Source organism: Zootermopsis nevadensis, unplaced genomic scaffold (assembly GCF_977971745.1).
Source record: "Zootermopsis nevadensis isolate Lab colony 2312 unplaced genomic scaffold, Znev_1.0 Znev_ptg000021l, whole genome shotgun sequence".
NCBI lineage: Eukaryota > Metazoa > Arthropoda > Insecta > Blattodea > Termopsidae > Zootermopsis > Zootermopsis nevadensis.
This window is the reverse complement of record NW_028259153.1, coordinates 16719290-16735299: the sequence shown is the minus strand read 5'-3', so window position 1 is coordinate 16735299 and position 16010 is coordinate 16719290. Positions and strand designations below refer to the sequence as shown.

At 35.5% G+C, this 16010-nt stretch overlaps 1 protein-coding gene across 3 annotated transcripts in view; it reads left to right on the top strand.

Moving 5' to 3' along the window:
* Positions 1-16010, top strand: part of pps (protein partner of snf) — a 44761-nt gene that overhangs the window by 9711 nt on the left and 19040 nt on the right. For 2 of the 3 annotated variants that reach the window (XM_022086364.2, XM_087352802.1), the window contains 7 exons: positions 1147-1293; positions 2030-3007; positions 4507-4730; positions 5595-5741; positions 6662-6780; positions 8590-8798; positions 10259-10511. In XM_022086364.2, coding sequence (XP_021942056.1) covers positions 1147-1293; positions 2030-3007; positions 4507-4730; positions 5595-5741; positions 6662-6780; positions 8590-8798; positions 10259-10511 — 2077 coding nt within the window. The remainder of the gene's footprint in view (positions 1-1146; positions 1294-2029; positions 3008-4506; positions 4731-5594; positions 5742-6661; positions 6781-8589; positions 8799-10258; positions 10512-16010) is intronic. The other variant, XM_022086365.2, reaches the window with a different exon arrangement.

The window sequence follows — 16010 nt, the reverse complement described above, 5'->3', positions numbered from 1 at the left end:
CATATTTTTAAATGTTTGTCTGTCTTAGTTGATAATTTACTTGTGTTTCAGGAGTAATAACTGTTAACTGACTTAAATGTATATTAGTAGAACCTGAAGGTTTGATACCACTAATTTCTTTTCCAAGAGGTCCTACCAAAATTCTGCTTAAGATTTTGTTTCTCCCATTTGAGCTACATATGCAGTTGTCATGGCCTTGATTTTACTATCCTGACAATGCTAGGGTAGCTGTATAAATAAATAAATTCTCTTTAAATATTTGTACTGAATTGTCCACATATTTCATTCCTCTCAGGTCCAAATATACAAGAGTTTATCAGTTTTTGGCCAATATTTACTGTCAACAGAGTCTTTTGAACGGAGGGGTCTTTCCAGTAGTTGAAGCTAATTTTTATATCACTGTGCTGTTAATGTAAATTCATGTGTTTTGGTTAGAATTTACGCAGTGTCAGTTATTCCCTAAAACAGAACTCTTTTCTTTAACTTTGATGATTTAGATACTCCTGTAAATTTTATACAAGTATTGCCATTCATTTTTGAATATTCCTCATATATACAAATATTTGTCCAGTTTTACATGTCTTTATTGTCTGAATTTTCATATATACATGTATATATAAGTGTATAAATATAATAATAGTTTACACATGAACTTAAGCCAGAAGTGATAGTTTGCTAAATTGCAGATAACATGAAAAGTTGCAGTCACACTTTGTTATTCTTGGACTTCAAACACTTTATACTGACCCAGGCAGAATTTTGGGAATGAAAGTTATTATTTTAGTAGAATAGTTCTCTGCAAGCTAGTGATCTATCAATGCAGAAATGTTTTAACCAGCAAATTAACTGTCTGATATTAACTGGGAAGTGCAACAAGAAAAACATCTTGGAACATGTTTTGAGTTAATTTAATCAAATTTACATTACAATGTATATTTATTTTCATGTTGATGCCTTTCTCTGTACTGTGACCTCATTCTATCAAAGTTCTGTTTTTTTCTGTGCAGTTTATGTATGTGCTTTTATGATCTCTTGAATGATCTACATCTGTGTATTAAGAAAGCATATCTTGGTAATTGGTTATGTTGATCATCACCATCATCATTCAGCAAACTTTTTAGTAACATTGTTTTTTTGCTCTTTCAGTATCGTCAAATGTCATACCTGGGATGACAGTTGCACCTGGCCAGGCAAAGGTATTGGTAGCAAAAATGCCAACAATACCACCTCAACTACTGGGTGCACAGCCATCTACAGGGCTAACTGAGGCCTTGCAGGAGGATAAGTTGCAAGGTATGAAGAAATGTTACCAAATGGGGAATTGGACAGAGCAGTCACCGAAGTCACACTCATGGAGTTCAAATCTTAGCCTGGAAACTGACTGTCATGTTGGATTTTTTGTGGTTTTTGTTGGTTCATCCAGGCAAATATCAGGATAGTACCTTAAACTATACCATGATCACATCATTCCATATTCTTTCCAATTCATTATTCATTACTATATAGTCTGAGCTACTGACAGCTTTAATAAATAAACCATAAGTAAATAAATGCAATGAAAGTATAGAAATAAATATCATAATTTCCTATTGTACTAGATTAGACAGTGAAAACCAAGAGGATAATAGAGCCAGTCAAACTACCATTCAATCGGCTTTTAAACAAATGCAACAATGTCTATAAACAAATAAAACAATGTCAATAAACAAACAATGCCAAACGTAACAATGGCTATAAACAAATACAACAATGTCAATAAACAGACACAACAATGCCAGACACAATGTCTATAAACAAACACAACAATGCCCGATGCAACAATGTCAATAAAAAGACAACTAAACTGTTTATTGACACTGTTGTGCTGCTGTCACGGCAACATGTCACAATATTGCACTATATTGAGTACTGTTAGTCTAGTAGTGTCATATGAAGATGAAATTGATTTGTTACAGACATTTTTCTCATTTGCCATTATATTCTTATAACTTTCCTTTTGAGGTTATTATTGCAAGGCTGTGTTTTACAGATAATGAAGCTGATTTCACACATTTTCCTGGCCAAGATGAAGAAAATGAGGATTTAGATGCATCAGAGGATGACAGTGATGAAGATCTTGATGCTGACGATGAAGAGTATGTAGGTCCTGGTGGAGGAGCAGGCCGACGACGTGGTAGATTTGGGACCAGATATAGAGGTGCTAGTCGTCGGATGCCAAGGGGAGCTCGCTTTAGGGGCAGTGGTCGTTTGTGGGATCGTGGAACTGGTCATGGTCTCAGCAAGGTGGGAGTTAAAAGAAGGGGAGGTCGTGGCCGTGGAGGGCATGGTCGGCCAGAGGACGTTGAACGTGCTCAGCGTTTAGAGGCGGAAATGGCTGCGGCACTTGCTGCCATGGATCAATCTCCAGACAGGGATTTAATATTAAAATCTGTTGGAAATGAGGGAGTTACAATAGACAGGGCGGATGGTTCAACAGTTGTAGAGAAACAGGAAGGACTACTGGAAACTTCAGATTCAGAAGTAGGTTCCAGGAAAAAGGCTGTGAAAGGTAATTTAAAGAAAAAACTGACTTTGAACAAAGATGTAGAAGGAAAAGTGAATGAAATGACAGAGACTAAAATGTCCTCTGAGAAGCCTGTTACTCCAACAGGGTCAGAAAAGAAAACACCATTGAAGAGTCCAACAAGGAAACATTCTACTGATGTACCTCAGCTGCCATCTACAACCCCACCATCAACTCCCACAAATACAGAAGCTTCCAAAGTTGATGGTAGAAAAAATTATCCGAAGCGTGAAAATCGTAAACCACCAGCCCACCTAGCAGAAGCTCTTGGACCTGCATTATTTTCCACACCAGACATCATACGTAGGGTTAGCACTGGAAATGAACAGAAGACTACTACACCTCCAGAAATACTTGCTGCTGAAACAAAGAAAGATGCAAATAATGCATCAACCCCAAGTGATGTGTCAGGACTTAATAAGACACCCTCTGTCCAAGAGGAAGGTATGTTTTTTTCTATTTATACTGCATTTACTTGTATACAACACACACCCAAATTTTTGACACAGAAGAAAGGAGCCACATCCTTCCCATCTTTAAACATATGTTCCATGTATTACATACACCCTAATTTTAAGAATTGATAATTAAAAAAACTGTTATATATGAGTGAAAATGGTAGTTTGAATTCAAATTTGGCAGATGAATTTTTGTGTTTACATTTGAAGTCAGACTGCTGTGGTATTATACGAGGCTCGTCCACAAAGTAAGTTTCCCTGGGGCCGTTTACAGAAACAAAACACAATTTCATGGAAATATTTATTGCAACAGATAGAGCAAGTGTCCAGCTATTTTTCAACATATTCGCCACCGGAATTGAGACATTTGTCATACCGTGGGACCAACTTTTGAATACCTGTGTCGTAGAAGTCTGCCACCTGGGATTGGAACCACTGTGTGACAACCATCTCCGCCTCTCTGTCATTCTCAAAACGCTGATGCTGACCGGACAGGAATTTCTTAAGGTGTAGGAAAAGATGGAAATCACTGGGAGCGAGGTCCGGGCTGTAGGGTGAATGATTAAACACCTCCCAGCTGAACTCCTGCAGGAGACTTGCTGTCCGTCGAGCCGTGTGCGGCCTAGCGTTATCACTGACCGCACTTCACAGTCGGCGGGAGCTGGAATAAGAACCTCCATCTTCAACAGCTGCAACGATGCTACTGTGAGAACTCGGGAAGTACCGTTAGTGCATGCGCCATGCTACGTCATTGCTCTATCACGTACGCACAGTCGCTTCGCGCAATATAAGGTTTGCTAGCTGTGGGACGAGTGGGAAACTTACTTTGTGGACGCGCCTCGTATCAGTTGTGTTTTTATAGATGTTCCCTTCATTTGTTCATATAGGAAGTTTTATTTTGAGTGGATGTTCTGAACATCATCAGTTTTTTTCCTTTCCTCTAAAGGGGGGTGAGAATGTTGCAGAAAATCATTTTGATAACATGATCTGGCTTCACTTTATATGGTGAAGTGCTCGGACCACCTTTCCTGTTCAGCTGAAGCTATAGTTAACTGAAAAGAAAGACAGACAAAGATGTGAAATTTAATACTGTGAATGTATTAAGATTACTTTATTAATGTCTATCTTATAATTTAAGGTATGTTCATATTATTGTAAATTGTTTTCCATTCAGAAAACAACACTAAATGTTTATGTCTGCATTTTTCGTAGTATTGTGTAAAATTCAAAAAGTTAACATCCTTAGTTTGAATCCAGGTGAAGTGCCACCTAAGGAATAAGGTTGTTATAATGTGCTGGTTGTTCAGGCTGATCACATACGTCAGTGAAAATGAAAGTACTCGGAATCCTTTCTTGTCATTTTGTCCATTGAAGTTTGTTCATTGCCTCAGAATTGAACCTAGATATTGTCAATGAGAGGTTATGTCATGGCCTAGTGGTATATATAGTTCATTAAATTTTAACAATATTCTTTACATTCTACAGCAGATGTTCAGGTTTCTGGACAAACAGAACAAGATCCAGCTTTCTCTGATGATGTTGGAACAGATCTTCATGTTCCAGAGGATCAGAGTCTTCTGGATACATTACATGTTGATGCCACAAAAACAGAAGAAGAATTACTAGCTGATGCCCTACTGTTACAACAACATATTGGTGATGATACCTCAGCTGTGGAAACTGAAAGTGTCGATGTAGAAAAACCAGTGGTAAGTTTCAGGGATGGAGTGTTTGTGTTAAGTGTGTTAGCTGGTCTGACATGGTTAATATGAATGTTACAAATGCTCTATTCCTTGTAAGTTGTTAGTAATTATTATGTGTTTGATTTGAATTCATGTGATGCAGTAGTGTGAGTGATAATCAGTTCCAACCATAGTCTGCATAGCATACTAAAGCTATTTGTTAGGTGTGTTGTAAAGCTTACATGTCATGAAACATAGTTTGTTGTGTAATACAGTGGAATCCAAAGGGATTTGAACATTGTCTTTTTTTGTTTCTTTTTAACAGACACTTACTTCAGGATAAAAATGTTTGACAGTACAGTCCTATTTTTATGATACAAGTCACAAATCTGAAATTCATACTGCATGCATACTCTACACTGTTAAATAATAGTACTTTTTTATTCTTCTTTCCACCACCCCACTAGTATCTGAACTGTGATGATGGTTATAATTTATTGGACAAAAACATATAAAGAAGAAGAAAATATATTGGATGTTAGTAAAGAGGTTCAGTCCACGTGTGTGTTATGTAGAGAACTCACACTCATATATTAGACTTTTTAAACCATGTTGAGTTGATGAATGAAAAGATCCAAATATATAATCTGCCTCAATGCATGGTTTTCCTTTGCTTTTGAACTATCAGTTACTTGAGTGAGTCATCTTGATCTGGTTCATCCTTTGGATTTTTAGCCTTTCACTTGCAATTCCAGAGTTGGTCTAGGTATTCTTATGCTTCTAACATGTTCAAGGTGATGTATTAGCTTTATTACTCATTTTGTAAACACCCGGAAGTTGTTCATTTATTCAAAATTCTTAAATTATGTATGTAACTCATTCATTTTACAGAATTCAGATTCCAGCCCTGAAGAGCCAGTTTCAGGTACAGATGTTGAAGAGTCATCATCTGAAGTTGCCTCTGCTTTATTAGTTGCAGCTGCTGCAAAGTCAGCGACTGTAACTCGATCAACACGTAGACGTAGTTCAAATGTGCAGGTACATTCTTGTTAATCTCATGCTTTGTAAGTTTATGTGAATAATTAATTAGTGAGAGATAGTTTCAGCTTCAGTGTACCATGTTAACCCAAATATAGATAAATGCCTTCTGAAAATTTAAACTTACTCTCTTTGCCCTATCAATTTTAATGCTAACTCCTGCATGTGCATTATCTGTTATGCATTGTCTAGACCAGTGGTATTCAACCTGGGGTACGTGAAGACATCTTAGGGGGTACGTGAAATTTTAAAAAATATATATTTTTTTATGATAAACACTGAATAATCAGTAATGTAATTTGTTTAATTTATTTTAGATGTAGATTATATACTATGTATAACTTGAATTATACACCAACAACTTTGGGGGTACAAAGTTAAAGAGAAATTATATCTGGGGGTACGCGAACAAAAAATGTTGAATACCACTGGTCTAGACTTCAATACAGTTGCTTCTAATTCCTTATGTCACATCTATTTGGAGTCATGAAATGCTTTTTCTTGTAGAATAGAGTCATTGCACTGGGACAATTACTTATTCATTCTTCTTATATTTTTTCAAATAATGATAAAATAATAGGTTAATATTGGTTAAGATGTTTTGTTTTAAGATTAGTTAAAATGGTTAAGAAGGTGTCAGTGCAGCTTGGTGAGTTCAGGTATGTTTACATTCTGAGTTATGTATCTGAACAACTTCTTGTATTAAAGAGTGTTTTTTTTCTTCTGAATCAGATTTTATGTTGTTTGTTATATTTTATGGGAAATGAACTGGTGTAGCATATTGTAGTATAACTTGCATATGACCAAAAATATATGGAGCAAGAAGTACTAGCATCTGTAACATTTTTTTTCTTAGTTTGAAAACTATAATTTTTCTTTGTGTGAATGACAGTTCATATTTGTTTATGATACATTTACAGGAAGCTCAGTCTAAGAAAGATGCCACAAGAACTGTTTCTCAGAAACAGCAGCAAACTCAAGTCAAGGAAAGAAGAAAGTCTGAAGAGAACAAGAGTATGCAAGCTAAAGGAAAGGCAAGGTAAACAGAATATAATGAAAGTTAAATTTTATTGTTTATAAAATTTAATGTGCTATGTCCATTAAAATTTTAAGTATGATTTTTGCCATAAATTGTTATATCCTAGCATGGTTTTTGAGGAAGTATTGTGCATTCAGGTTATCTTGGTAGCCAAATGAGGAATGAGTGGGGAAGAGAGTTGAAACACAAGAAGGTTTTTGTTTGAATGTGGTATGAAATATTTGCTCCATTTGCAGTAACATGTCAGCAATGGCTGTCACCAGCATAAGCAGTTTTAACAAAAAAACCACATCAAGTAAAGGAGAGGGAGATAATTTACAGTAACAGCATACACTATGAGTGTTTTCTCAACAGTCAGTAGAATGCCTGTTTGGTTTGCCTTGACATGGCTAGACAGACCAAATGGCGTCTAAAAAGACATATCAAAATAACTTGCATGTACATTAGGTTGTGAAAGTGGAAATTTAATGGAACTGGCTCAGAATCATGTCCGTTTGAGGGCTTCAGTATTGGCAGAAATGAACCTTCAAGTAGACTAGAGTTAGACGTGACATAGCCTACATGAAGTTCATTCCGCATTGCAGTTGTGGTCATATATTCATAGTATGACCCGTTACCAGTTCCTGTTTTCTTTCACACAATATAGAGAAAGTATTGTAATTGAAAAAAGAGAGGTTCTGACAGTTTGTAACAGTAGCAGAAGCTTTTGGCACTTTATATAATGGTAGTAAAATTAACTGTAAATGTGGATATACAATTATTTTTTGCTCCTTTCTTCAGTTTTCTCAAAATAAGGAGACAGGTTAGAAACCAATTTCAAAACAGAATTTCCTGAATTTCCCCTGTATGACTTACATAGCACATTGAATCTTTATGTATGTAATGTATGTTCTCTTTGTAAAATAAAATTGTGTAACAGAGTGAGAAAGCAGATTAATTTATTTCAGATTATTTAGTTTGTATGATATTTTGGGCACCAGTGGTCCTTTGTGGTGAAATACTTTGAAGATATCCACACAAAACACATGTCTGCATATTTTATAATGTTACCTTGTACCTTGCAAGGAACATTTACATGTTTTTTTTCAGATTTCTTATTTTTTAGTTGATTTAGATTTAAGGTGAAACTGGAGAATATTATTTCTTTTATGTCCCTGTACTTCAAACTTTACATCCGCTTTGGGTTAGAATGATGAACTACACTTTTATATAACCATACATGCAGCCCCAACAATTGTAACTACAATTTTGAACTGAAACTATACAACCCCAACTGAAGAATGTAGACAGCCTGTATAAAAAATATGCTATATATTAAGTGCACTCAGATTTTTATAACTGCTGTTCATGTATTCATAACTATTCTTGTTTGTAACATTTTAGTATTATTCATAATGATGCAAGAAACTATTATTTTTTTCCCTTTGTTACTGCATTTATTTTCAGCATATTGCAAGTATGAGTATTTCGTATTTTACTTTTAAGTCATTAAGTTTTAAAATTCCGTGAATGAGTATATGTGCTTTTTTATGATTGTTTTGTTACATGTAAAAATGTCCAGGCACCAGAGTTCTTTGTACATAAAGTTGCCAGGATTAAAAGTATTTTTTATTTGCTTTGTTTCTCTATTTATCAGCGAGAGTTTAAGGTTGTGATTTAACCTTATCTCATAAAGTGTAAAAGTGTCTTGACATATTTCTACAGAAAATGATCATTAAAGCATGGAATTTACTGTTCAGATTAAAATTTCATTAATCTCAGTCCACAGATATTAAGAATCTGCTTTCTTTCGTTGATATTGTATTATAGGAGCCGATTATCAGAAGTTGAAACCAAAGATGTTGAGGATGATGATGATTCAGATGCAGAAAGTTCTGATGAAAGCTGGAATTCTGAAGATGATCCAGATAGACTTTGGTGCATCTGCAAGAAACCACACAATAATCGTTTCATGATTTGTTGTGACTCCTGTGAGGACTGGTTTCATGGAAAGTGTGTTGGTGTCACCAAAAGCATGGGTATGTTTCCTGGACACTTATCTAAGCATTCACATTATATTTCCTTTTGTTTGCCTCAAGAAAGATGCATAATGTCACATAATAACTATCATTTGTGTATGCTAATTGGATGTATAATATTGTAGTGGTTTTCAGCTTTTCATGTGTGATGTCACAGTAAATACATTTTATCTTCTTAGCATGTCAGACCTCATATTATTGTGTGCACACATGCGTTAGTGCATGTACATAAACTTATTACCTTACAGGAACCTGCAAACAGAAACGTAGAATTTGTGATAGTGGGATTGGATTAAATATTGATAAAGAGGAAAATAGTGTTGTGGTTGAAAAGCATGGGGTAGTGAGGAAAGTGAAGCATATATTTGGGAGTGATGGAGAAAATGAGTTAGTGAGCAACTTGCTATTGAAATGACCATGATTTCAGAGTGATTGGAAGTGGAAAAACTTTACAATTCATATGTTGAAAATTTCTTACTGACGAGCCATTTGAATGCCACCATATTGTTGGCTTATTTGATATTTAAATACTGGCTTGAAGGCTTAACTTGGAGAAATAAGACAAGAAGGAGTGAACAAGCTTTTGGACTGTATAAAAGCAGGGAATTTCTGAGCAGCTGAGTATACTGTAAAGTTTTCTATGATGTTAATATATGAAAATTGGATTGTCATTGAATTTTTTTGTATTTAATATCAAATGGAAGTGCATGAAATATTAAAAAAATTAGATTTGCATTACTTTCTCCATTTCTGAATTTTAGAGCCATTAGATTTGAGCTGGTTAAAATTAAAGTTTGTAATGTTGCAATGTGCATTAGGTATTCCATATTGCCAGTACAGCAGAACAGAATGGGGAACACTGTCTTTGGAAGTAGTATTGTCATATTGATACTCTGTAGGATACAGGAATTGAAGAAGTGCCATAGTTTTCATATGTTGCTTAGTTTATGGATGCAGAGTTATCTTTTGTGACCATTTTTAAGAACTGATTTAAGGTACAATGTTAGTGCTAATATTGAATTTTTATATGTAATTGATGTTAAACTTTCCAGGTTTTATTTTTAAAATTAGTAGTAGTTGTACCTATTTGTGGCAAACAAATGATTAGTAATCCCAAGAGATACATATTCTTGTTATTCTCTCTAATTCCACGTGTTTGTAATGTTAAATTGATAGGCGTCAGAAATGCCAAAAGTTCTAACAGTTATGTGGTATTAAGTAAATATAATGTGTCTGGGGAATATAAGTGGTAATGGAGAAGGAACAAAGAGGAATCATAATTATGAACTAATAACATTATTTTTCTATAAAATTTGCTTCTGGGATGGTGGCAAGTGTTAAGTGGCTGTTGGGTGTTACATGAATTTCTACAGCTCTGCTTGATGTTATAATGAAGTTGCTTTATAATAAGCATGTAAGTTGTTTAACAGTGGTAACAAATTGTTGGAATTATTATGCAGGTAAACAGATGGAGGAAAATGGTTTAGAATGGTGCTGTCCAAACTGTAACAAGAAGAAGGAAGGTGAAGGAAAAGAACATGAAGCAAAGAAGCAGAGCAGAGCAGTCAAAGAGAAGGATGTAAAAAAGTCTGTTGCCAAAGGAAGTCATCATAAAGATGTACAGAAAGAGAGTCAGAAAGAAACACAGAAGGATCCCAAGGAGCTTGCCAACATTGAGGAAATTGTAACCTCAACAGCGCAGAAACAAGCTAGGTGAGGTGGATATCTGAAGAATGTCACCAGGTTAAGGACATATGTAAACTTAAAATAGGTTTATATATTTCACTGGACAGTCAAGATGCAGTTTTTACTGTGTGCTGTTTGGTAATTCTCTTTACTTTTGTCCACTATACATTGGAGCTAAATGTTCTATGCTTGGAATTAGTTTGTGTCTATGTATAATCCATTCTGTCTTCCCATGCATCTCCTCCCCACATTGCCAGGGGAGTGTTTGGATAATACTTTTGATTTGGCCTTGACTGTCATCTCCCAAATCCTTGCATGTTCATGATAATCTTTAGAAGCATCAAACTCACATGACTAGGTCCTGGTCTCTTAAAGTAATTCCTAATTTACCTGTGTTCTTGCAGTATACACCAGATTAGTTTATTACATTATCTACAACAGCTTTTAACTTGGCCGCATAATTTCACTTTTGTCCTAATATCTGACATGCTTTCTGTCCATTGTTGTATGTACCACTTATTTCGTAATTGAGTCTTTGCTGGATTGAAATATTTGATGTCTGAAAGTAAGACTTCAAGGTAGGGACTTGATCATGTGTTTTCTGCTATTTGTATTTAGGTCACAGATTTGATTCTTCGCCTAATGGTTGGCTGTCTTGACAGTTCTTTTGTAGTTTTACTCAGTCCCTTCCAGTAAATAGATAATGATTTTTTCTGATAAACACACAGTGGTAGACTTCAGTAGACTCCAAAACATAACATATTGTGTGTTTTTTGAACAAATAACCAAGATAAACAACGTTCAAAATAACCTTCAAGCTTTTGCAACACATCATTGTCAGAACCACTAAGATGTAACTGACAGGTTTGACAATTATGAGTATGGATTATACCTACCAAGGATCAAAAGTAAGGGAAAACTGAGCAGGAAGTAATGTATCAACTAACCAGGAAAAATGTCTGATGAAAAGAAAGTGCCTGGTTTTATTAAGGGGAAATTACAGTATTATGCAACTCTTTGTAACCTTTAATAAGAAATGTAACTCAGGGATAGCCAGGCGAGCTCTCGCTCAGTAATATATCACAACTGTGCTTTTGATGTTAGAACTGTTTCTCCAGCTCTTCAAATCTTGCAGAACAGTAGGGTATTATACTGTAGGAATAGGCTATTCTGATCTCCATATAAGATTTCAGGAGTTGCACGAAAGCATTGATGAGACAGTAAAAATGCTTCTTTCATTCTATCATATTTATTATATATTATTATTTATTATTATTCTGTGATATACAAGTTTAAATTTTTTTATTTAGTAAAAGTTATTTTCATAGAGGTTTCCAATGAGTGTTGAGGTTTCTAATGAGTGGTTAATTATAACATGTTCTCTGCTCATTAGTTTTTAATATTGTTTCATATCTTTCATGTTAATGCCATTTATTATATATCAGATCTAAAAATAATTATTGAAATGAGCATTAACTTGTGTTGTGTTGTTTTTCCTCTCATCATATTGTATTTTGTCTTAATTTCACCAGTTTCTAACTAGTATAAGCATATGTTTTTTCTTCCTTCACTATTACTTTTGTAGGCACAAGTGATGCTTTCTGTTTACTACAAGTGACAAAAATCAGCTCTTTGAGCAGTTAGCCTTTATGTAGATCCAAAATGTGGAAAGACTTTGTCCTATATGACCACTTACTAGGTTCAGTAGCATGTTATGAGTATATAATGCCAAACATCTCAGTATTGTATCAACAATTTTAAAACTTGTTTTGGCTCTTTAATATCCTTACATAGATAACCTTTTAATACTGGTGTATACCCGGTACATAAAAAATTGTGATGGTTTATTGGTATTAGAAATGTCATCCTAAAAGAAGTAAAGTTAGGTATTTTTTGCATGTGTGGTTTTCATCTCTGCATGATGTTTTAGTTTTTAAAAGCAGTAAAAGTGAGGATTGTGGTATTCTTTGTTGTGGCATTATGTAGTCTTTCTTTTAGATTGCTACCGAAATGTTAGTAATCACCTACAAGACCACAGCTTCAGAAGTTAATAAACAATAGTTAATTTTATATTTTTACGCTGTCCCCCCACATACGAGGTGCGATCGGAAAGTTTCAAGACTGTGTCAATAGAGGGCGAACCGGATGTAGTACGAGCTTCTGCCGCTAGGGGGTGCGGCCTACATTCATAGTGAATCAGTGTGCCAGCCGGCATCATCGAATTAGCATTTGTTTCTTAGTTACGGGCGTTTTGGTAGTGCATTACACCGACCCTCCTGCGATTTCGGAATGGCGTGTGCATCAAATTTTGCCAAAGACTCGCCAAAACGGCTATGGAAACCTATGAAATGCTAAAGCAAGCATTTGGGGAGTCCGCAATGGGTCGTGCACAAACTTTTGTGTGGCATTCACGTTTTAAAAATGGCCGAACCTCTGTCGATGATGACGTTCTGGACGACCATCTTCGAGCACAACGCCCGAAAATGTTACGAAGATTCGGCAGGCCATTCACGAAGATCGACGTCGTACCATCAACGACTTGTGCAACATTGTTGGGATAGGCTATGGGACCTGTCAGCTGATTCTAAAGGACGGAAGCGGCCGTCAAAGTGGCGCAACCACAACTGGCTGCTGCATCATGACAACGCGCCAGCGCACACCGCCCTCAAAGTTCGGCAGTTTTTGGCCTCAAACACCATGGCCGTCATCCCGCACCCTCCTTAGCTCCGTGTGACTTCTTCCTCTTCCCAAAGATGAAAATTCAGCTAAAGGGAAGGAGATTTGAGACGATAGAAGAGATTCAGGCAGAATCACAGATGGTGCTTGACAGGCTGACAAAGAAAGATTTCCAGGGATGCTTCCAGGCTTGGCAGCGGCGCTGGGATCGTTGTGTTCACTCCCAGGGGAACTACTTCGAGGGTGATGGATGAATTTAATACCTGAGATAAGTGTACGGGTTTTTATACGCGCAGTCTGGAAACTTTCCGATCGCACCTCATATACATGGTGCTTTTTATATCTCTGGCTCATTTTGGAGGTTGACCATCTTGGAGGCTGGCATATATGTGCGCATCAATACTGGTACGTAGAATTTAATTAATACCGTATGACTGCATTTATGCCATTAACAATGTTATTTCACTTTTATGTTACCGAAATAAGTCATACTCAACAAGTTTGCCATTGAAAAATATTAATTCAGAAATGTAACCTTTTTCTTTCATCTGGGAGGAATAAATACATCTTCAATTCATGTGACATGTTCCAGGATGAAACGCCCATGTAAATCGGATACATGCGTGTTCATCTTGTGCCCTTCATTCCTGCCTGCCTCTTGCTTAAGTAAATATTACAGACCATGTATGAACAAGTCTGAGCATTCTTTATTTTGAATTGTTTGCTGTGTTATGGATAATATTGGAAGCAGTGTGATTTACATCTCTGTCATATGAATTTAAAATATGCTTTTTATTTTGAACAATCTGCAGGTAAAGTAGATTTGGAAGAAATTGTTGTATGGCTTTCGTATTACTTAAGAATAAGTACTGACCATGAAAATGCTTATTTCTGATCATGTCACTTCATACAATAATTCTGGACTTCATATTTCCTGTTCATTTCCTAACAGTATTCTAGAACAGTAGTAAGTGGACAAAGATGGTAGAAGATATGTAAGTAAATTTGTGTATTTCTACACATCATTATAATTGCTATTTGAAACAAGACTTACCACATGTCATTGATGAGCCAAAATATTAAAAAGTGTATCTGATCAGTGAAATTAGAAAGTGAAACTAGTCAGTCATTGTTTAGAATTTCATCTCTCATCCAAGTGTTCTTATATTAAATAAAACCATTATGTGTTAGGAACTGGTTCTTTCCATATTCAGGTGAGTGGTGGCCTTAGTTGAGCTAGTGTTTAGCTAAGAATAATTATATGCATTTTTTGCACCATCTTCAGAAACATTGGACTTCACTAGTCAGTTGGCTTTTCATTGTTGTGTACTAAACTTAGCTTCCTGACTAATGAGGACCTGGGTCCCTTCTCCCAAGCATAATTTTGAACTGTCACATCCATGTAGTGCAGAGTTGAAGAATGCACGTGCGCTTATCACAGGAACAACTTTTTGACGTAAATACGTCTATGAGGAATGGTCATTCGGCAAAAAAGTGGAACGAAAAAGTGTAACAATGGTTTACAAACAACAATGGCATTATTGTTACCTACGTCGTCTGTTTACTTGGCATTGTTGCCGTCAACAATGGGCACCTTACCTTACATTACATTCAGCTACCACAGACCCATCTTAAGCGTAACTAATTCAAGTTGAATAAGCAATGTTTTAATCAAACTTATCTCAATTGTAAAGCATGTATAAAGGAAATATTTAGAATAAATCCAATATATAAACTTCCTTTCCGTATAGACGTATTTACGTCAAATTCTCTGGAACTGTGGTTCCACTGACAACTTTTAAATGAATTATTTACAGCGTAAAGTTCTTAGAAAAGGATGAGGTAATAATTGGAAAGATTTTGGTATGTTTGTGCTTGTGTACTGCAAATAAATGTTTAATACACAACAGGAAAAACATAAAATGAATGCATAATGAGAGGTTGTATCTATTGATCTGCACAATTTTACTATTAAAGTTGGCCTTAGATGAAATTTATAATTGGGGTTTATGCTAGAAGTTGCCAATTTTGATCATATTTGTATTTCTTATTAACATGTGTAAGAAATTATGTTGATCATTTCACAGTGACTTTAGTTACCACTTAGTTTCTTTTGCAGTGTGAAATTGCTGTCCCATTCAAAGTACTAACCTTAGAACTTTTTATTGTGGTTAGTAAATCTATCCACTGGATTGTGAATGCATTTATGACTAGGCAGTTGAGACAGTTTCTCTAAAAGGGACTCAGACAAACTAAAATTCATTCTGAGAAAAGGAGTGAGCTTCATATTTTTAAGTGCCAAAATAGCAGAACATTTTCTGTTAAACCCTTCAAGTCTTTAGAAGTGGAAAATAGTCTTTTCATGCCACAGATAATAGCTGTAAGTGATACTGTTACCTGCACAGAAGAGCTTCAATTTGTGTGGCTTTCAAACTGAAGCAACCCTGAGGTTAACTTTTCATACATAATCATTGGGATTGTAGTCCTTCTGGACTGACTCAACATAGTCTTTTAGGTCATAACCCAGAAGACTGCAATCTAAATTTTACTTTCCTTAATCCCCACTTAACCATTATTGACAAAATAGATGTTAGCTAGCATGAATTTTTAATTTAAGAAGTCTGTACAGTAATCTATTGGAGTAGTTCATACCTTTTCATAATCAGGGGGCAGTAAAATACCAGTGGAATTTCTGAGGATCTTGTGTGTGTCCTTTACAGAAGAAGTAATCTGCAAACCTAATTATTACTGGTATCTTTATTAGGCAAGAAGTACCTCTGAAATGTTGGTCAACTTCTGTGAGACTACATGATGCAGTACAGAAAATGGCCATCTTAATACTTGCCACTG